Source organism: Fulvia fulva, chromosome 9 (assembly GCF_020509005.1).
Source record: "Fulvia fulva chromosome 9, complete sequence".
NCBI lineage: Eukaryota > Fungi > Ascomycota > Dothideomycetes > Mycosphaerellales > Mycosphaerellaceae > Fulvia > Fulvia fulva.
The window spans coordinates 608,771-628,340 of record NC_063020.1 but is presented as its reverse complement, the minus strand read 5'-3'; the positions used below and the strand labels follow the sequence as shown (position 1 = coordinate 628,340).

Genomic DNA, 19,570 nt, shown 5'->3' with positions numbered 1-19,570 from the left:
GCACACTGCGTGGCATGTGCCTAGCGCGACACCTTCAGATCCGTCATCGAAGCATCTGCATCGGATCTTCAGATACAGTCGCACATCACGACTTCTTACATCCACGCCCCTTCGTATGCACGAGATGCGTCTACATGAAGATGCTCGCACTTCAACACCGCACAACGGCTGCTCTCTCGCTTGGCAGATTCGTACCTGCCCTGATTGGCGTGAGACGCCAACCAAGCAGAGCCACTATGCCTCGCCGAGAGACATCTCGGCATCAGATACCCCAAAGCTTCCGCTACCTGCACACGTTGAATAGACATCCCATCCGCCATGAAAAATACAGCACGAAGCACAAGACCAACCACCGCATCGAGTACGCATACGACCCAGACGATGGGATCGAGCATTTCGCTGGCTACTGCGCCGGCGGCTACTTGCCTGTCAAAATAGGCGACGAGTTCTGCTCATCACGATATCGAGTGGTACATAAGCTAGGTCATGGTGGTTACTCGACAGTCTGGCTTGCTTACGACAACAGAACTTCACGACACGTCGCTATCAAGATTGCTCGCTCGGAGGTCGAGTCGCCTCATGAGACGAAGATCTTGAGAATGCTCAAGGGGAAGATTGAGAGTGGGGAGAGTCGTCCGGGGAGTGAGTTTTTGCCGCACCTGCTTGATGCTTTCGAGGTACTAGGTCCCGAGATTGCTGGGAGCAGGGGCGTGCATCAGTGTACGGTCACGGCCCCTGCCAGGATGAGTGTCTCAGAAGCCCGCGATTGTGGAAAATACGGACTGTTTCAGCCTCAGGTTGCTCGAGCTATGGTTGCGCAACTGGTACAAGCTATGGTGTATCTACACTCTATCGGAGTGGTGCATGCAGGTCAGTCTCTTCCTCGAAGGTCTGATGGGGTTTGATGTGCTGACCACTCTTCCAGACTTACACGAGGGCAACATCCTGTTGCAATTTCCATCTTCATTTGACGATTTGACCACCAAGCAGATCTATGAGACCTACGGGGAGCCAAAGCTTATCCCAGCCACTCGATTGGACGGCCAACCTCTGGATGAGTGGGTGCCACGAGTTGGAGTAGTTCCAATATTCCTCGGCACTGACAGCGAGAAAGTCCGACTCGAAGATGCCAGGATCCTGCTCAGCGACTTTGGCGAATCTTTCTTACCAGAGGACGACCCGCGCTTCGAGTCTCACATCCCTCATATCATGCGCCCGCCTGAGATGTTCCTCGATCCCCGCAGTCGGATGTCATTCCCTGCTGACATCTGGGCGCTCGGTTGTACAATCTTCGCACTGCTAGGCCGGAGCACATTGATCGACCGGTGGTGTTGGAGCGATGATGAAATCATAGCCGAGCAATTGGATGTCATTGGCACTTTCCCAGCAGAATGGCGGTTGCGTTGGAGCAAGCGGCACAAGTACTACAATAGAGCCGGCGAGCCCCATGAACGGCCTCGGACGCTTGCCGATCGGGTGGAAGATTCGATACAGGAGCCACGGCGGGAAGCATCCATGGAGGCCATGGGTGATGACGAGCGATGTGCGCTGATTGGTCTGCTTCAAGCGATGCTCAGCGCTCGTCCAAAGCACAGAATCACTGCTCAGCAGGTGTTGGAATCGAATTGGGTGATTCGATGGGCAGAGCCAGCGCTTAGACTTATGCAGAGAACTAGAGCTGTGAACTGACAGTAGCTGAATCTCTGTTATGTGAGCATTGTGTACGGTAGCATGTTCGGTATTGACTATGATACGTAGCGAGTACAGCTCAATGTACGTAGTTGCCACAATACCTGAAGGTATCTTGAGTTCCGTAGTCATATAGAACTCCCGCGATGCGAAATGCACAAAGCCGAAAAATTGACATGGTTGATCAGCACATGTGAATGCCAAGCTGCCAGCAAATTCTCGCGCAACGCTGAAACAACACGCGCGCCCGGCTAAAAGTGTCTCTGCCAGGGCAGAAAAGAGTATACTACATATGTTGCAGCATATGATGCAAAAGATACCTACCTCACCCGGAACTCGAGATCGAACTCGAAGCTTCCTGCACCATCTACACCGACAAAAAAGAAATCCCAGCCCAAGATGAGCCAGGATATCCTCAAGGTCACAACTTCGATACTCATTATCGAGTTCACCTATTATCAACAACCAAGTCAAGCTCAATCCCAAGACACACCTCTGAGAGCAGTCGGACTAGCTCGAATATTACAATCAAATCTTGATCTCGCATGTTTGTGGTAACAATGCGGTTGTCTTATTAGACCATTAATCAACCTTGAAGGGAAGTCAACTTGTGTGGCGCGCTGCCATTGAGACATTGCGGACACGAGTTGCTTTCGGTGCTGGCTTGTGATTGGCTTGCTTGGTTGTTGATGGAAGGAGGGGGTTGGGGTAGACATATGTAGGTTAGTGCGGGAGGGGCCGTGGCCGTTGAGGGGCGTTTCAGGTTTGGGCTTGGTGGCGTGGGCAGGTGGAGGGCTGCTTGGGAGTGAATGTTGTAGCTAGGCCAATGCTGATAGTTGTGTCTGTCACACGAGTCGCAGAACATCTTGGAATCATCGCGCTCCTTAGGCAATGTCGAGTTCCAACCCCCAGATCTAGGGGGTAGCGGAGCCTTTTCTAAGTACTGCGAGTATGCTGATTGTTTGCTGGGGAAGCGTAGGTTCTCCTTGCCCCCGACGATTACCAAGCTGCCGTCTGCTCGGCGATGGTTTGATCCAAGTGTGTTAGATGCACATCACCACCAGTCGAACTCCCCACATCACACCCTTAAACCCCCTCGAATCATCCTTCTACTCCCTTGCGCATCACACATGTGATATCAAATGCCAATTCTACCACAAGGTCAGCCTCACCCACCTCACACCACCACCAACAAACTCTACACTCACCCCCGTTACCACCACCCCGCCCCTGTCCCAACCAAACACACGCCATAAGCATACTCCCCCTGTCTTCCCGCCTACGCACACAACCTCCTCAATCGACGCATTTATGCATTCACGCAAACCTGCCACACCCCCAGACTACTCTGATAACAAAACCGCCTGGACAACAGGCATGCGTAAAGTCGGTCATGCATACGTCCCTGCTGGCGAAAGTCTCGGGCATGCAGCTCGGGGGGTTGGGTCGTGGTAGCTCGGGTAGAGCGTGGGCGATGGTGGCCAGGAAGATAAGGGCGAGGAGGAATGTGAGGGAGCGCATGGTGAGGTCGATGTGGCGGTTGCGAAGGTATCTGTGGTGAGGTGAGGTGAGGTGTGAAGAGAGTTGTGGATAGATGGAGCAGGAGGGAGGATGTATTTCACGGCCGACCGTATACGAAGGATGAACATACCAACCAGGAAGCGAGGTACTGCCGAGACCGGTATGGGAGATCATAGGCCCTGCGAAGTGATGCCGTAGCTTGCTCTTCCTCTTCAGGTAATTACGTTCGCTGCGCGCGGCCGCGATGCGCTACTCTTGTGTTAGTTCGGCACTGACTTGGTTTATCTGCGCAGACCTGCAATGGTATGTCGAAGGGGTATCCAATGTCCACCCTACCTTCTCAATGGTTCGGATTTGGATAGGCGATGCCCTGGCACTCTGCTTTAGCTGTATGAAGTTCAAGATATTGGTGGCTTGCTGTGTTTCCGGTCGACATGATCCAACCACATCAGAGCCTCTCAATAGCGTCGACAGTAGGCTAACGGACGAAGCAATCTACTTCGCCTTCCCACCTTCCCCTGATGCACCATCATTTCCCTCGCTGCCCTCCTCCTCCTCCTCCTCCACAAACGCCATCTCCTGCGCGCTCCAAAGCTCACTATAAATCCCCCCACTATCCACCAACCTCTCATGCGTCCCCTGCTCCGCCACACGCCCCCCTTTCAACACAATGATCAAATCCGAATCATATATCGTCCTCAGCCTATGCGCAATGAACACACTCGTCCTCGCCTTATCCTTCAAGATACTATTGATATTATGCAGCAAAACCTGCTCCGTATGCGTATCCAGCGCACTCGTCGCCTCATCGAAGAAGAGGAGGGGAGGGTCTTTGAGGATCAAGCGTGACACGGCGAGACGTTGCTTTTCGCCGCCGGAAATCATCATGCCGCGCTCACCGACCATCGTGTCGTAGCCGTCGGGGAGGGACTCGATGATTTCGTGGATGCGGGCGCGTTTGGCTGCGGCGATGACGGAGGATCTGGGGGAGTCGATTTTGCCGTAGCGAATGTTGTGTTCGATGGTGTCGTTGAAGAGGGGTGTGTCTTGTGGTACGACTCCGATACTTTTACGGAGGGATTCGAGGCTTACGTCCCTGATATCTTGGCCGTCGACTGTGATGCGGCCAGATTGGACGTCGTAGAAGCGGAAGAGGAGGCGGAGGATCGTGGACTTGCCGCAGCCGGAGGGGCCTACGATGGCGACTTTTTTGCCGGCTGGGATGGTGAGGTTGAGGTTTTGGAGGATGGGGCGGTCGGGGCGGTATCCGAAGGAGACGTTTTCGAATTTGATTTCGCCGCCTTTGTTGAGGATGAGGTCTGGGGCGTTTTTGGGTTCTTTGATGGCGACGTTGACTTTTTGGAGGTTGAAGAGAGTTTCCATGTCGAGGAGGGATTGGCGGAGTTCGCGGTAGACGCTGCCGAGGAAGTTGAGGGGGACGGAGAGTTGGAAGACGAGTTGGTTCACGAGGACCAGGTCGCCGACTGTGAGCTGACCCGTCGATACGCCTTGGGCGGCCATGTACATCATGCCGGTAAGGGCGGTGGAGAAGATGAGGTTCTGGCCGCTGTTGAGGTATGCCAAGGATGTTTGGACTTTGATGCTGGCGTCTTGATAGTTCTTCAGTGCGCTGTCGTAGCGCTTTGCTTCGTATGCTTCATTGTTGAAATATTTGACGGCTTCGTAGTTGATCAAGCTGTCGACGGCGACTGTTGCGCCCTTGTTATCGGCTGCGTTGGCTTGCTTGCGGAACTTGGTGCGCCAAGCTGTCGTTGCGATGGTAAACCAGGAATATGCTGCCATGGTGCCGACTGTAAGGACGGCAAACTTCCAACCGAACTGATAGGTAAGGATACCACAAACGAGACTGATCTCCAATGCTGTCGGTATGATGTGAAAGACCATACTGGTTAGTAAGAAGCTGATGCCTTTGGTACCACGGTCGATCGCTCTTGCTAGGCCTCCAGTTTGTCTGGAAAGATGGAAGTTGAGGTCTAGCTTGAGCAGATGTTCAAACACATTAGCCGCGACCCTGCGAATGGCACCCTGCGAGACTGTTGCAAATATGGCGTTTCGGAATTCCTGGAATATTGCGGCTCCTATTCTGGCGGCACCATCTGTATAGTGTGAGCGTCAAGCATGGCAAAGAGTTGAACAGGACTGACATGAGAAGATGGCTGCGCCCGCGACTGTCATCGCTGTCCCACCAACAGCCGCGAAGTCAACGTTCATGGAATCGACAATGGTCTTGAAGTAGAATGGAACTTGCACATTCAGAGCCTACATGATCTATCAACGATGTGCTGAGATGAGAATATAGGTGGTCATTGCCCACCTTCGCGCCCACAAGTAGACCAACACTCAAGCCCACTCTAAAGCGAGTGTTGAAGTCGTTCTTGGGCCACAGATAGTGCGCCATGTCCTTGATGATAGCCCAATCTGCCTTCCGCTGCTCTTTATTCGAGACAGTCTGCTCAGCAAGAAGCGGGTCATTCTGCGTAGGTGGTTTCGCTGGCTTGTCGTCCTTTGCAACACTCTCTGGGACTTTCTCCTCTGAGGGTTGTTGCTGCTTCTGCTTCTCCTCTGAGGGTTGTTGCTGCTTCTGCTTCTCCTCTGAGGGTTGTTGCTGCTTCTGCTTCTCCTCTGAGGGTTGTTGCTGCTTCTGCTTCTCCTCTGAGGGTTGTTGCTGCTTCTGCTTCTCCTCTGAGGGTTGTTGCTGCTTCTGCTTCTCCTCTGAGGGTTGTTGCTGCTTCTGCTTCTCCTCTGAGGGTTGTTGCTGCTTCTGCTCCTCCTCTTGCTGGATTGTTCGTGCCCGCGCTTCATCCTTCCGGTGCCGAGGTGTGGTCGCGAATATGCGCCGGGTTCGCCATGACGCTTGGAACTGTATCGGTATACTAGTCCTCACGCGAGTGGCCTTGCTTTGAGCAAGACATGGCCTCAGAGCTGCCCTGAGGCATACCCTGCTGGCTAACATGCTCTCCACAGCCGTCGCAAGCCCCGCTTCAGGTCATGAGGACGCCCGCGCCGTTCGTGGCGATGGAGCAGAGCATTAACGTGGTATGAAGTGTGCAGCGGGTGTGGGTACGAGGGGAAGAGCAACGTTGGCGGATCGTCCCGGCCAATCTTCGGTCTGCCGACGATATGTCCTGAGGCCTGGCAGTGGATTTGTCAGGCATCGCGATGATCTGGAAGAGGGAGAGATGCCCGTCACCGCAATCGACTTTCCCATCTTGTCGCGCTTCGCCTGTGCTGTTGAGAAGATGGCGGGAGTATCGCCGGATGGCCAGACCTTGGTCGACCCCATACAGGCACAACGCGCACAAGAGCGCGGCGAGCAGGCCAAGCCATTACCGAAAGGTGTTGTGCTTGGGCCCGATGGCCAGCCGTACGCCAAATGATGCATGGGCGTGATGAAGTGAAGAAGCTGACAACATGCAAGATGTCGCACATGTACCTCGTCCGCCTCATGGAAGACGATGATGGGCCAAGCCGCAAAGACCAAACCCACCCCGCCAGCACAACCCTCAGCATGCCCACCCGACGTCGAAGAGCTCGGACGATCGACATGGACACTTTTACATACCATGACGGCGAACTACCCAGAACGACCCTCCTTCACGCAGCAAGCCGAGACGAAACAGTTCATCAGTCTGTTTGGCAACATGTACCCGTGCTGGGTATGCGCGGATGACTTTCGAGCATGGATGAAAGATGGCAATGACCCGAAAGTCAGTAATAGAGATGACTTTGGACGATGGATGTGTGGGGCGCATAATGCGGTTAATGTCAAGTTGGGCAAGAAGGAGTTTGATTGCAATCAATGGGAGGAGCGATGGCGGACTGGTTGGAAAGATGGCAGGTGCGATTGAGATCGGCCTTCATGGATGTTTGAATGTCGCATGGGGTAGCGAAGGCCGCACACTGGCATAACTCAGCTCAACGTCTGGGATCGGGCTCAAGGCCACCCGGCCTATGAACGACAGTGCGGACCACCTTCTTCGCATCGGGCACTCACGACGTGAAAGGCTCAGGCACTCTTCATACATGTACCTATAGACGGCCTGATGATGACGACACAGAGCAAAGACGGCATCACGCCACTCGACAAACACACCCTCACGCAACCCGACCTCCAAACGAATGCGAAAGAGACGGTGTGCGCGCACAGCGAGGCTATCCGCGTCTCTACAGGCCGATCATGTACTTCGCAACTTGTCTACGCAAGCAAGATCACTTGTTTTGGCAAGACTTGACAAGATCGGGGTCATGGCGAAGATGTCGCAACTGCAGTCATGTCGCTCTCGATCGCATTCCTGGGTAAGGACCTCTCAAACGATGGCTTATAGTCAAAACCAACTTCCTCCTTGTCTAGCGACCTTGGCGACTTACGTACAGATCTCAACTCAACGCAGCCGGAACAGCTCGCATAGACAAGATTCGTTGGCTAGAACACGAAGTTACTCGATCAGTCCTGGCGATGCATGCCATCGTATGCGAGGCGACGATAGAATGATATCAACTTGCCTCGATGAAGCAGAAGATACCCCAGATACGGAACTCCACGTTACCCTGGGAATTGTCCAGGATCATACACATCTGGCATATGCACTTGGGCATAGCTCCGCAGACCAGCCATGTCACCACTACACTGCAACTACACCTTGGCTCATGGCAGCCTGATGGCAGTATAACAGCACGCTCGCCTCTCCGTGTTGCGTTCTTGCGGTGAGTCCACCATCTCTGGAAGCTGTAAGGCTCCGTCCACTCTTTCATGATGCGCTCCCTTCTTACGCTCGCTACTGCTACTTCTTTCATTTGAACTTCTTATGCCCAATCGCAAAATGAGTATGACTACATTATCTGTGGAGGTGGAACTGACGGTCTCGCTGTGGCCAACAAGTTGAGCGTGGACGAGAGCGTCAGTGTGCTAGTTGTCGATGCTGGTGTTAATGAGAGCCCGGGTGGTGAGGACAGAGGAGATTCACCAGATCGATGGAGTTATACGAGTACACCGCAGGAGAATGCCAATGGTAACACACAAGAGCTGCCTGCTGGCAAGCTCGTTGGTGAGTAAAGCCCCAGTCACACACGTTTGGGACGTGGAAAGACGCTGATCACGGTCGTTGCGAAGGTGGCACCTCGCAGATCAACGGTAACGTATACTCTCGGCCTGAATCAAGCCAAATCGATATCTGGGGAGATGTAAACAACGCAGACTGGTCATGGAATACGCTACTGGAGTACTACAAATCATCCGAGACACTATCCCATCCAAGCAGCGACCAGGAAGAAGGAGGCTACACCGTCAACGAAGACTACCACGGCCTGAACGGTCACGACAACGTCTCCTTCCCCGCCGAGACCAACGCCGACTTCCACAAGATCCTGGAGAAGACTGCAAACAACTTCAGCATGCCCCTCAACCGAGACTTCAACGGCGGCAACGCTCGTGGCTTCGCTACATACCCTGCTCAATTCGTCATCGAGGGCGAGCGAGAGCAAGTCCGCTGGTCTGCTAGAGAAGCATATTACTTGCCAGCACAAAAGCGCAAGAACCTCGAACTCATCGATCAGCCCACCTGCATCCGCTTGGCTTGGAAGGACCCCTCAGGTGGCGACAACAAAGCCATAACAGCAGACGGCGTCGAAATCGCCTCAACCGAAAAGGAGCAAACAATCAAAGCCCGCAAAGAAGTCATCCTCTCGGCAGGCGCCTACCGCTCCGCCCCAATCCTCGAATTCTCCGGCGTCGGTGACAAGAAGCTCCTCTCCAACTACAGCATCGACTCCATCATCGACCTCCCCGGCGTCGGCGAGAACCTCCAAGACCAAGTCCAAGGCACGTTCTTCTTTAACCGCAGCGAGAAATCCTCCATAACCTTCCCAGACCCCGTCGGTGATGAAATCACAACAAACTTCCTCTTCCACCTCACTTACGAAGATGTCCTCCAAGATGGCAGTCCCGAGTTCCAAGATCGCGTCAATGGCTCTCTGTCGGATTACGCAGATTCCATCGAGAAGCATATCAACAGCACCCTCTCTGCCGTCCAGATAAGGAAATCCCTCCAAAATCCAACACGACAACATCTTCAACACCCGCGCCCCCGCCGTTGAGTTGTTCGTAAACCAAGCCCTCAACGCATCCGTTATAGGTTGCGAATCCTGACCTTCAATCACCCTCTCCCACGGCTCCGTCCACATCTCCGGCGGGCAACGCACAAGCCGCCGGGTCCCAACCTACCATCGATCCCAACTGGTTCACCTGGGATCACGACTGGGACATCTACACCGCTTCCGCGCGTTTCGTGCGGAACTTCTTCCCATCTAAACCTCTATCCTCCGAAGTGACGGTCGAGCTGGAACCTAACACGGATAGAGTGAGTGAGGACGCGAGCGACGATGAGGGGAAGGAGTATTGGAAGGAGCATTACAGGCCGGGCTGGCATGCGGTGGGGAGTTGTGCTATGTTGCCGAGGAGTTGGGGGTGGATGGGGATTTGAGGGTTTATGGCACGGGGAATGTGAGGGTGGTGGATGCTAGTGTGATTCCGTTTCAGTTGGGGGCACGTCCGACTGCGACGGTTTATGCGCTTGCGGAGAGGGCGGGGAAGTTAATTAGAGGAGGGGGGACGGCGAAGAGGCGGTAGGGGTAGTATACTCTCTTTAGAGGGATAGAATATCTATAACGATAGCCCTTTACTTCTTATTAAGGTATAGTTTATAGCTTCTTATAAGTTACTAAATTCCTTTCGATAACTTCCGACATTCGACCCTGCAACACAAGCACACGCTATGCTCAATACTCACCGCACTCAATGAGGCCCTGTTCCAGCATCAAGCTCCAGTCGACCTCGACTCAACGGAAGCCGACCATGAGAAACGGAGTCGCGACTTTGGCAAAACGTGACGTTGGCATCGCCATGGCCGGACTTATGCGCCTGCGTCGAAATATACGACTGCATTCCCGACATCGGGGCCACCATTACGAAGCAGAAGGATGTAGCGCGCGTATGTAGGTGGTATGTGGTATGTCCGGATACAGGACGGCAGGTATAGCCGGCGACGTTCCTCAAGGAGCTGGGCGCGTTGCGTTGTATGATGAGGTTGGCGATGGAGTTTCATGTGACTGTAGGGCTCGAGATTAGCCCTGGCTGATCTAATACCTGGGAGTGTCAAGGCAGGCTGATCTACCGCGGTGCCAATTGCGGTAGCAACCATTGACGTGGCTACGAGGTGATTGATTTCTGTGAATAGCTTTGGGCCGTAATGCTTTGTGAAAAGTCGCAGACTGACATGGTATCTTCCGCCGAGCGCCTGTGACATCTCTACCCAACTCCATGCCCTCAACACCGACTCCTCGCTTCAAAATGCCTCAAACCACTCCATCGCTCTCTTCACCCTCCCTCAACCCAGCACTCCCACCTCGCCAAATACCCCTGCCACCCGCTTAAAATCCCCCTAATCCTCACAGCAACAGCATTCCCATTCCCAGCTTCATCCCCACTACAAGCCCCATACCCAATCGTCCCGAAAACCCGCTGAGCCCTCGGTCCCACGCCCGCGAGAATCTGTCCCCGTATCGCGCGGAACATCCGATACGATGAACTCTCATTCAATTGTTCGAGACCACGAGATTTGAGGAGTGTGATCGCGCCGTCGATATGTTTCGCCCATGCTGCCATGGATTGCTGCGGGGAAGTACATTGGCAATTAGACTCGTAGAGAGCGAAGGTCAGGACGGTGAGAAGTGTTGCGTCAGAGAGGGTGAGATGGGGATTTTTGAGGTCTTCTTGGAGGGCGTGGAGGGCTCGCGTGTATTGATTCTGGGCTTGTGGTAGGAGGTGTTGATGGCAGGATTGCTTTGCCATGGTGGAGAGGGAGACTGCTTGGGTGGCTATTTTGAGGGGCGAGGCTTCTGATGTTTCGGCGAGGAATGGTCGTAGTGCTTCGAGGAAGTCTGTGGAGGCTCCTTGGTCTGTGGGTGTAGGAGGATTGGTGTGGTGTGAAGATGATGTCGCTTGCCTCTCCGGCGAAGGGCTTGGTCTAGGCGGCGCCCTCAATGGAGTTTTTTGTCCTGCTGCTAGGAGTGTCCGTTGCGTTGCTTGAGCGGCATCATGACTATTCTGATTGTCGTTCGTCCAGACTAGAGGTTGTTCTGGTCGCGTCCTCTGTTCTTCGATCTCGGGACTGCGACTACACCGAGAGTTAGTAAAGATATCATGTTAACACAGTCGCCTTCCTTACCTCTGCGACTCTCCACTCTCGGTATCATCACTGCCCTTTCGACTCCTGCTCTTCGGTTTCCGTCTCGTACCTGGCGACACAGTACGAAAGATGAGGTCCGCTTCAGTCGGTAGACCAGGACACTCTCGGTTCGTCTTGACACAATTTTGGCAGGCAGGACGTGTTTCATCGCACTTCCTCCGGTCAGCCACTCCCCATTCGTCGCAAGTCCTGCCGTTTTAGGAAGGTGTTGAGAGATTGATGCTTACCTTGATTCGCCTTGTCTTGCAAGCTTGACATCCTCGTGAGGGGCGTCCAAGGTACACCTGGCTGTCATTAGCAGATCCACACGGAGTCGTAAAAAGCCGTGCCGCACCATCTGGCTTGATGTTCCTGAATTGCTTGACTATGGATCCTTGTCAACGTGGTGCGACTGCCAAGCCTCGTTACTGTTGTAAGGCTGTCCGAACGTAACACTTCACTTCACATACGGCCCACATGGCCACATCATGAGCGCCACGAACTCTTTACATACCGTTCGACTGTGCCGCTTCAGCTCTGAGCATGCACGCAAACAAGCCGGGCTACGACCATGGTAGTACGAGCGCCGTGGCTGTGAATAGTACATCCATCAGTCAGTATACCACCAGCATGGCGCACTATCAAACAGCATTCGACACCTCCGGTGGTCTTTATTGGCTCTAGCCATGGTTAGGGCGATGTCGCAGGATTGAATCCATTCAGCTCGTAGACCATTGCTAATGGCATAGTCCCGTGCGGATGCAGTGCCTCAGGATCAGCGATAGCTTTGCCTGTAGTGTCATCGTAGGCGGCACGACGAATCATAATATCGCTGGACTCGGGTGATCATCGCGACTATGCCTTATGTTTGCAGGACCCGAGTGTGGAATCAAGACTGCAGGACCGCGTGTCGCCACTATCACATTACTGCGCAGTAGTGGCCTCGTGTTAGGCTACAGCGGCCCTTCGAAGGACAACAAACTCCAGGATCTGAGAAGCATGACATGGCGTAGCTTGTGGTCGGCGATACACTTTGGTTCCGGAGGATTCGCGAACTCGGCGTGGCTGTAGCGGGACTAGCGCAGCGGCCTTGGCTTCACTTTGCATTGCCATTGACGGGCCCTGCATATCACCTGAGAGCTGCGGATGGCAGTGCGGATGTTCTCGACTGAGCTGTAGATTGCAGGCAGCTCTGGGTTGGCCACCCTTTTGCACCCCTCCTCAGAGATACAAAGACCTCGTCTCTATCTCTGTTGTGTAGAGCGGTTCTCGGCATCCGGCACCAACCTGTATGCTTGTTTGTAAGAGGCCCAGCCAGAGTTCAGAAGGATATCCAGCTGAGCATCTTTAATGATCCTTGAGCGGCAGAGATTCACGTGATCTTTGGCCAGGTAGGGTAGTGGTCGCGCGGGCTTTTGCGTTCGTTGGTGTGATGAAGTCCGTTTCTTCCAGCTCTCTGCGGTACTGTCGGAAGCAATCGATCTCATTGATGCACCACGAGGCTGCAAGGAAGTTACTGCTTCACACGAGGGCATAGCACGTGGGCCGCACATTCGGTTTGCCAGGTGCCTAGAAATCGCATCATCCCAATGCAGGATCAGTTCTATCACGACGGTGCAGCATTGATGGGAGGACTTAGCTATCTGGGCCATCTTTGCGCTCGCAACACGTCCTTCGTTTTGTGCTGTATAGACTGTGTCGCAGTATAGCCGCAGCTTCATGAAAGCCACAAGCTGGTCAAGGCAGCCAGATTGCTTGATAGTGCTTGTCGAAGATGTGCCATTGCTGAGAACATATGTAAGTCGGATTTTGTCGACGGTATCGGTTTATTCTGTCAGTATCACAATCAACATATGCACGAATAAAATTTGCAGCACCACATCCTCAATAGCACGCAAGCAAGAACGCCCACAAGACCTAGGACAACAACCTTGTCAGCAAGAGCCATTCATCAACAGATACCGACAGCATCGGCAAAAGCACTCACCGGGGAACGTCAACGACAACCAAAGCACTCACCACCACCACCACCACCACCACAATGCACCACCTCACCTCCCGCGGCGACCTCTCAATCGCAGAACTTATCTTCTTCTCCCCCTCCCTCCTCGCCGCCCTCTTCATCTGCACCAAACAAGGCTTCCCACCCTCCTCCGGGTGGCTCTACCTCGTCCTCCTCTCCATCCTCCGCCTCATCGGCGCCTCCGTAACCCTCTACATGGAATCCAACAACGACTACTCCCCCAGCCTGGTAGAAACGGTCGCCATCACATCTTCCATAGGAAGAGCTCCCTTGCTATTGGTCCTGCTAGGACTGCTGGAACGGATCTACGCCGCCGTGGCAGGAGGGGCCTTCAACAAGAGTGTGTTCCGGCCGATACATCTTGTCGGTCTCGTGGCGTTGATTTCGGCGATTGTTGGCGGGTCCATGGAGTCTCGCGACAAGGGGAGTGAACAAGATACTGGGAAGGCGTTGAGGCAGGCTGGGAGCGTGCTGTTTCTGGTTATTTACTTCGCTCTGGCGGGACTGACGGGTTTGACGGCGTTACGCAGGGCTTACATCGCGAGCACCGATCGCAAGCTCATCATTGCCGGCTGCGCTGTGTTGCCATTCCTACTCGTCAGAATGATCTACACTGTGGTTGTCAGCTTTGCTCACCCTGGATCGCACTTTTATTATCTGGCACCCAGCGCCCGGGTGACGGCGTTTATGATGTTTTTGATGGAAGCTATCTGCATTGTCTTGTACAGCTGGGCTGGTCTGATCACACCTAAGGCGGTAACGCCTCCTTCGCAAACGGGCAGAAAGGATCTTGAAAGCAATGGTGTGGACCTCAGCCGGCATTCACAGGGAAGAGTCAGGCCATGATGCTCTAAGCATCATTGACGCCGAGAAACAGGCGCGCTTTGGTTGGGTTATTAGAGGCCGGCGTGGAGCATGTCTGTTGTTAGTGTTTGTCTTGGTAGTCGCCGTATTGTTGCCAATTCTTGATCCCTCTCGAAGCACAGTAATCTGCGAAGTCGGAGCTCACGTCCTGGAAGTGCTTGAAGTGGTCTCGATGCTGCTTAGCAGAAGTCGCTGCAGTGACCTGCGGATCCTACATTCGGTATGTCAGGAAAAGATTGGCCACAAAGCGCAGAATTCTACCTACTGTCTTCGGCAGCTGAGGCGCTTTCTTGGCGGCACCCTGGCCCACCGCTTGCTGACCTGGCAATTTTGTCGGGGTCCTGTGTGCAGAGAGCTCGTTAGAACGGCTCACACACCTGAGTTGAAGCTATCCTCACTTGTTGCAGATGTCCGTGAAGGCCTTCAGCAAAGTCTGGCACGTGTCAGCATGCATCGGAAGGTCGGGTATACATAGTTCGATAACCTTACCATGAAATCCTGATCCGCCATCGACTCAAAGACCGGACTATTGTGCAGCTTGGCTGCTGTGATCCGAGGACTGCTTATGCCAAAGGCGATGCGCGCCAGATATCGAGGATCATCTCTATCCGGGCAAGCTTGCAAAATCCTCGCGAACTTCTTGGGGTCCCATGGACGCTGAGGTGATTTGACTTTTGGTACAGCTTTGCGGGTTTCGCACCAAGTGCAATGGCCACACTCCTTGGCACCGTCGGGAAGGGCGTCTCCAAAGTGCCCGGCCAAGGTCTGCGCGAAGCAGGCTTCTCCAGTGATTAGATCGGTGACTTCTTCCATACGCTGCAGCTCCTGCTGCTCTCTAGACTCGAGATCTTCGTAGAGCTCGTCAGTAATGCGTTGCTGCTCTTTTTCAGATGGAGGCCAGTCCTTCAGTACGCGATACAAGTTGATCACACCGCCCGTGCGTAGTTCGATGAAGCCCTCGTCGTTCCAGTGATTCAGCTTCGAAACGACCTCCATACGCGCGGCTCCATGTTGCATGCATGCTTCGTCAATGTCAACGTATGTCAACTTGCTCTTCTTGTTGGAACTCTTGCGTATGGCGATGGCACTCGCAGAGTTGTCCCAATCGAAGTTTTTCAGGCCTGTGTAGCTGTACTGTGTGTATTTTGGAGTCGTTGCACGCAGAAGCTCGAAACGTAGTTCAAGTTGGGCGAAAATGTTGCCGAGCACGGTGGGCTACATGTACTTTCATCAGTACTAGAACGATGACAATAATGTACCATGGATGACTTACACGTATATCATACTCCTTGGACATGTGGTAGAGGCTAGCTTCGATGTGACGTTCCGGAGGTCTCGTAGGAACCGATGAGAACACCTCCTTCAAAAGCTTTTCGACTGATGGCTTGGAAGGTAAGTCGCCTCGCGCAAAGCTCTCTCGAATATGGAGGTCTTCAGCACACAGATAGAGCATACAGTGACTCTCGAGACCATCGCGGCCAGCTCTTCCAACTTCTTGAGAATAGCCTTCCAGGGACCGCGGGATGTCGTAGTGGACCACATTACGAATGTTTGCCTTGTCCACGCCCATGCCGAAGGCAATCGTAGCGACCATGATCAAATCATTGGCACGCATGAATGCTTCCTGACAGTCCAGCTTTTCATTCGGTTTCATGCCAGCATGGAAGTGGCGAGCCTTGAATGAATGCTTGCGCAGCTGCTCAGCGAGGCTTTCGGCCTGCTTGTGAGTGGTGACATATACAATGGAAGAACCTGGGTGAGCCTGCAGAAATGCTTGTAACCTAGGGTAAGATTCGGCTTTCGTCTGGTATGATTCAGCGTGCAGTCTGAGGTTCGGGCGGTAGGTGGTCGTGCGGAAGACGCCATCCTCTGGTACATTGAATGCTTTGCGCACGTCTTCAGCAACCTGCCGTGTGGCTGTCGCGGTCAAGCACACGACTCTCTCCGCTTTGATCTCCTTAGCGAAGCGAGCGACCTTCAGATAGTCGGGTCGAAAAGCATGTCCCCACTCAGAGATGCAGTGAGCCTCATCCACAGCAAGAAGTCGGACGCCGCCGCGAACATTTGCCATCGAAGAGACAAAGCCCTCGTTGTTCAAACGCTCAGGTGCGCAGTACACAATGTCGAGTGTTCCGTTGCGCATTGACTCGACTATGGCCATGTACTCGTCTCTCGAGTTGGTGGAGTTCAGCACCGCTGCTGAGATACCACGTCGCTTCAGAGCGTCGACTTGGTCTTTCATGAGTGCTATGAGCGGCGAGACCACCAGCGTGATGCCGCCTTCGCCTGCCGATCGTCCTGTGTGGCCTTGTAGATCCAGCTCCTTGAAACATAAGGCCGGGATTTGGTAGCATAGCGACTTGCCTCCTCCCGTGGGAAAGATGACGACAGAGCTTTCGCCATCGAGCAGTCTAGCAATGGCCGTCTCCTGCTTCAGCCGGAAGCCGTCCAAACCAAGACGCTGTTTGAGGACTTTGTTGGCGAGTGCACGAGCAGAGTCCGAGGGCTCATTGGGTCGAGATTTTTTCGAAACGATGCCATTGGCAGCATCGGCTTTGCGTTTGAGTGTAGGAGCTGTTGATGTGTCCAGATCCAAGAGCTCAGCCTCGTCTTCGGACGACAAACCAAAGTCGTCACTGTCGGCCATGGGGGGACCTTTGCGGGGCGGGTAGACAATGGACTGGAAAGCTCGCCTGGGCAAGTGGTTGTAACAAGTGTAGTGTGGGGGGTTCAGCGGTGGTCGATGGCGAAGTATCTGGCTGAAGAAGTTGTTGAGATGTAGCATGTCGATGACGAAACTGAACGTTCTTGCCTTGACGTGTCGACGCGACGAATAGGCTTTCCGTACATGTAGTTGACCAGGATCACGCGTCGTCACGTGTAAGTGCAAATCCATTACCCAGTTGCAACGAATTATGCCATGTGAAAGGCTGTAGTATAGACGTTCATTTTTGTACATTGCTAGAGCCTGCATGCCGAATACCACTATCTCAGCGCAGAGTCCGATTCAAGGCCCTTTTGCTCCAACTTCTCCGCCTTCTCCTTCGCCTCAGACAAATTCTCAGCAGCCTGAGCTTCGAACTTCATCGCCGTCTCCTTATTGTGCTTCGCCCTAGTATTGATCTTACCGACTTCATGCTTACCACCTGGTAGCACACCGCTTGGCAACTTCTGCCCCTTCTCACCTAAGACGGCACCTTTCCCTGCAGCAGTCTTGCCCTTGGCCTGTACATTGTCCTTCTTGCCCTTGCCAACCCCAACTTCAGCGCCCTTGCCAGGGTCGAGATCGACCTTCTTCAGTTTCTCGATAGCCTCTGCGTCGCCTTCTGCGGCTTTGCGGCGCAGTTCACGTCGGTCTAGTTTTGCGAAGCGCTTCTCCTTGTATGCTGCCAGCCGGTCGTCGGGTTTTGGGATTGGTGGTCGTTGACCAATCGGTTTTCCAAATGGCGAGATTATCTTGGCTACTACATGGCCGACTCGTTTGCTCACTCGTAGACGGTGCAATTCAACCACGTCTCCGGTGGTCAAGGAGTTGTTCGGGTCGTGCGTCAGAAGATTATCGTGATCTTTGAAGTACTGCAGGGGATGTTAGTCTCAGAGTGACTTCCCGGCAAGATCTGTTGCGCTCACCTTTCCAATGCGAGGATTCCAGGTCTGTTTCCCAATCCGCACTTTCACAGTCCTGTCCATCTTGCCATGGCTAACAACCACGCCAATGATCTGCTTATGCGGTACTGTCTTCTCCCTTTGCGCTTTCTCATTGATGTGTAGATGTTTGGCAGTACTGTGCTGCAAATAGGCCGTCGGTATTCTGTCCTGCCCCAGTGGCTTCTTGAGCAGGAAGTCACGTCTGTTGAGACGATACACCTTCCCATCTGGACCTATTCTCTGAGATGCCGGTAGCGTCGGATCATACTTGGGTGTGCTCGTTACAGATCGGTCTGGCAGGTTTGCTGGTGGGATAGGAGTGGTCGATGTCGGCGCCTCTGCCTGGGTCGCAAGACATCTCCTGCAGACCCATTGTGAGGCATTGGGTTGAGTCGATGACAGCGCCCGTATTGGCAAGCTGAGGACTGGTCTACTCATGGTTGGCGCGATGGTATGGGCAGGTCGCGTGCAATGGATGTTCTTGGGAGGCTTAAGATCGAAAGTGCGGCGATCTCGGGAGTCTCGGTTTCGGATTCGATGCAAAGACACGCCGCAACGATCACCAATCCATGGCTGTATTGGTTTGCACTGGCTCTTGGAATAGGAAGATGCTTCCTCCTTTGCTGGTAGACGCTTTCAAAGCATGTTGATTTCCCATCGCATACCATGCAGTAAGTACGTGCGACCAGCCACCACAACGTCCAAGCTTTGCTTTCACCATCCTCTTCATCGCTCTTTCCTCTCACACCTCCCATCTGAACACCATACACATCTGCAACATGCCAGGCAACAAGGTCACCAAGATGCCATCTGGAACCACACTCTTCCAGCAAATGAAGCCACTAGCGATCACAGCCGCAGTCATCTTCCTGGCCCTCCCAATCATCTACGTAGGCATCGAATACACCACCTCCCTCGCCTTCATTGAGAGCTACTCCTACATCAAAAACCACACCTCCGACCTCGGCATCCCCTACGCCTACACAGACCCTCTCACCAACCTCCAAACCTACTCCTACAAAGCGCAACTAATGCGTCTCAACTTCGTCGTCAACGGCTTCCTCTACTACATCGGACACACAGTCCTCCTGCAGGCCACCACACCACTCACCGGAGGCAGGTACAACCTCCCTCGAGCGGCGGTGTCGGTCATTTACTGTTTGGGAATCGTATTAGTAGCGGCTGTACCTGGAGGGCCCGGGGAGAAGCAGGATGGGAAAGCGGTCTGGCATGTAGTCGGGGCGGCGATGGCTATTGTGGGTGCGAATGTCAATATCATTTTGGCAGGCTTGGCTGCGCCTTCCACGACTCAACCGGTCTATAGGGGATTGTGCTTACTGCTGGGCACGGTGGGGAGTGTTGGGCTTGCGATCTTTGTTGCGAGGCATGGCGGTGGTATGCAAGGATTCTGGCAGAGGTCTTCGATTTATCCGAATCACGTGTGGAAGTTCCTTACTGGCATCCATTTGGTCTACTTGTTGATGCAATCGAAAACGGCAGACGCGATCAAGCGCGAGTGAGGCTGGTCAATGCTATATATAGAAGCTGGCTCTACGTCTGGCACACGCTGTCCTCTGATTGC

At 53.6% G+C, this 19,570-nt stretch overlaps 9 protein-coding genes across 9 annotated transcripts; 5 read left to right on the top strand and 4 right to left on the bottom strand.

The window, feature by feature from the left end:
* Positions 1–236: 236 nt before the first annotated feature.
* CLAFUR5_08946 (SRSF protein kinase 2) lies at positions 237–1,689 on the top strand (the record flags this gene model as incomplete). Its single annotated transcript, XM_047908094.1, has 2 exons — positions 237–870; positions 926–1,689. 2 exons carry the CDS (start codon positions 237–239, stop codon positions 1,687–1,689), a joined length of 1,398 nt encoding a protein of 465 aa, XP_047766089.1.
* Positions 1,690–3,705: 2,016 nt separating this feature from the next.
* Positions 3,706–6,184, bottom strand: CLAFUR5_08945 (Iron-sulfur clusters transporter atm1, mitochondrial; the record flags this gene model as incomplete). Its single annotated transcript, XM_047908093.1, has 3 exons — positions 3,706–5,327; positions 5,376–5,490; positions 5,546–6,184. The coding sequence occupies 3 exons, from the start codon at positions 6,182–6,184 to the stop codon at positions 3,706–3,708; spliced, it is 2,376 nt and encodes a 791-aa protein (XP_047766022.1).
* Positions 6,185–6,410: 226 nt separating this feature from the next.
* Positions 6,411–7,079, top strand: CLAFUR5_08944 (Mitochondrial FAD-linked sulfhydryl oxidase ERV1; the record flags this gene model as incomplete). The annotated part of the gene is made up of 2 exons (XM_047908092.1): positions 6,411–6,595; positions 6,650–7,079. 2 exons carry the CDS (start codon positions 6,411–6,413, stop codon positions 7,077–7,079), a joined length of 615 nt encoding a protein of 204 aa, XP_047766023.1.
* A 423-nt stretch (positions 7,080–7,502) lies between these two features.
* On the top strand, positions 7,503–9,324 carry CLAFUR5_08943 (GMC oxidoreductase family protein Mala s; the record flags this gene model as incomplete). Its single annotated transcript, XM_047908091.1, has 3 exons — positions 7,503–7,527; positions 8,079–8,276; positions 8,342–9,324. 3 exons carry the CDS (start codon positions 7,503–7,505, stop codon positions 9,322–9,324), a joined length of 1,206 nt encoding a protein of 401 aa, XP_047766024.1.
* Positions 9,325–10,603: 1,279 nt separating this feature from the next.
* On the bottom strand, positions 10,604–11,732 carry CLAFUR5_08942 (uncharacterized protein; the record flags this gene model as incomplete). Its single annotated transcript, XM_047908090.1, has 3 exons — positions 10,604–11,402; positions 11,454–11,523; positions 11,702–11,732. 3 exons carry the CDS (start codon positions 11,730–11,732, stop codon positions 10,604–10,606), a joined length of 900 nt encoding a protein of 299 aa, XP_047766258.1.
* A 1,762-nt stretch (positions 11,733–13,494) lies between these two features.
* CLAFUR5_08941 (uncharacterized protein) lies at positions 13,495–14,322 on the top strand (the record flags this gene model as incomplete). The annotated part of the gene is made up of 1 exon (XM_047908089.1): positions 13,495–14,322. The coding sequence occupies one exon, from the start codon at positions 13,495–13,497 to the stop codon at positions 14,320–14,322; it is 828 nt and encodes a 275-aa protein (XP_047766025.1).
* Positions 14,323–14,401: 79 nt separating this feature from the next.
* Positions 14,402–17,125, bottom strand: CLAFUR5_08940 (ATP-dependent DNA helicase RecQ; the record flags this gene model as incomplete). The annotated part of the gene is made up of 5 exons (XM_047908088.1): positions 14,402–14,551; positions 14,606–14,681; positions 14,739–14,773; positions 14,830–15,555; positions 15,614–17,125. The coding sequence occupies 5 exons, from the start codon at positions 17,123–17,125 to the stop codon at positions 14,402–14,404; spliced, it is 2,499 nt and encodes an 832-aa protein (XP_047766026.1).
* Positions 17,126–17,325: 200 nt separating this feature from the next.
* Positions 17,326–18,426, bottom strand: CLAFUR5_08939 (uncharacterized protein; the record flags this gene model as incomplete). Its single annotated transcript, XM_047908087.1, has 2 exons — positions 17,326–17,916; positions 17,971–18,426. The coding sequence occupies 2 exons, from the start codon at positions 18,424–18,426 to the stop codon at positions 17,326–17,328; spliced, it is 1,047 nt and encodes a 348-aa protein (XP_047766455.1).
* Positions 18,427–18,767: 341 nt separating this feature from the next.
* CLAFUR5_08938 (uncharacterized protein) lies at positions 18,768–19,508 on the top strand (the record flags this gene model as incomplete). The annotated part of the gene is made up of 1 exon (XM_047908086.1): positions 18,768–19,508. One exon carries the CDS (start codon positions 18,768–18,770, stop codon positions 19,506–19,508), a length of 741 nt encoding a protein of 246 aa, XP_047766453.1.
* Positions 19,509–19,570: the final 62 nt, after the last annotated feature.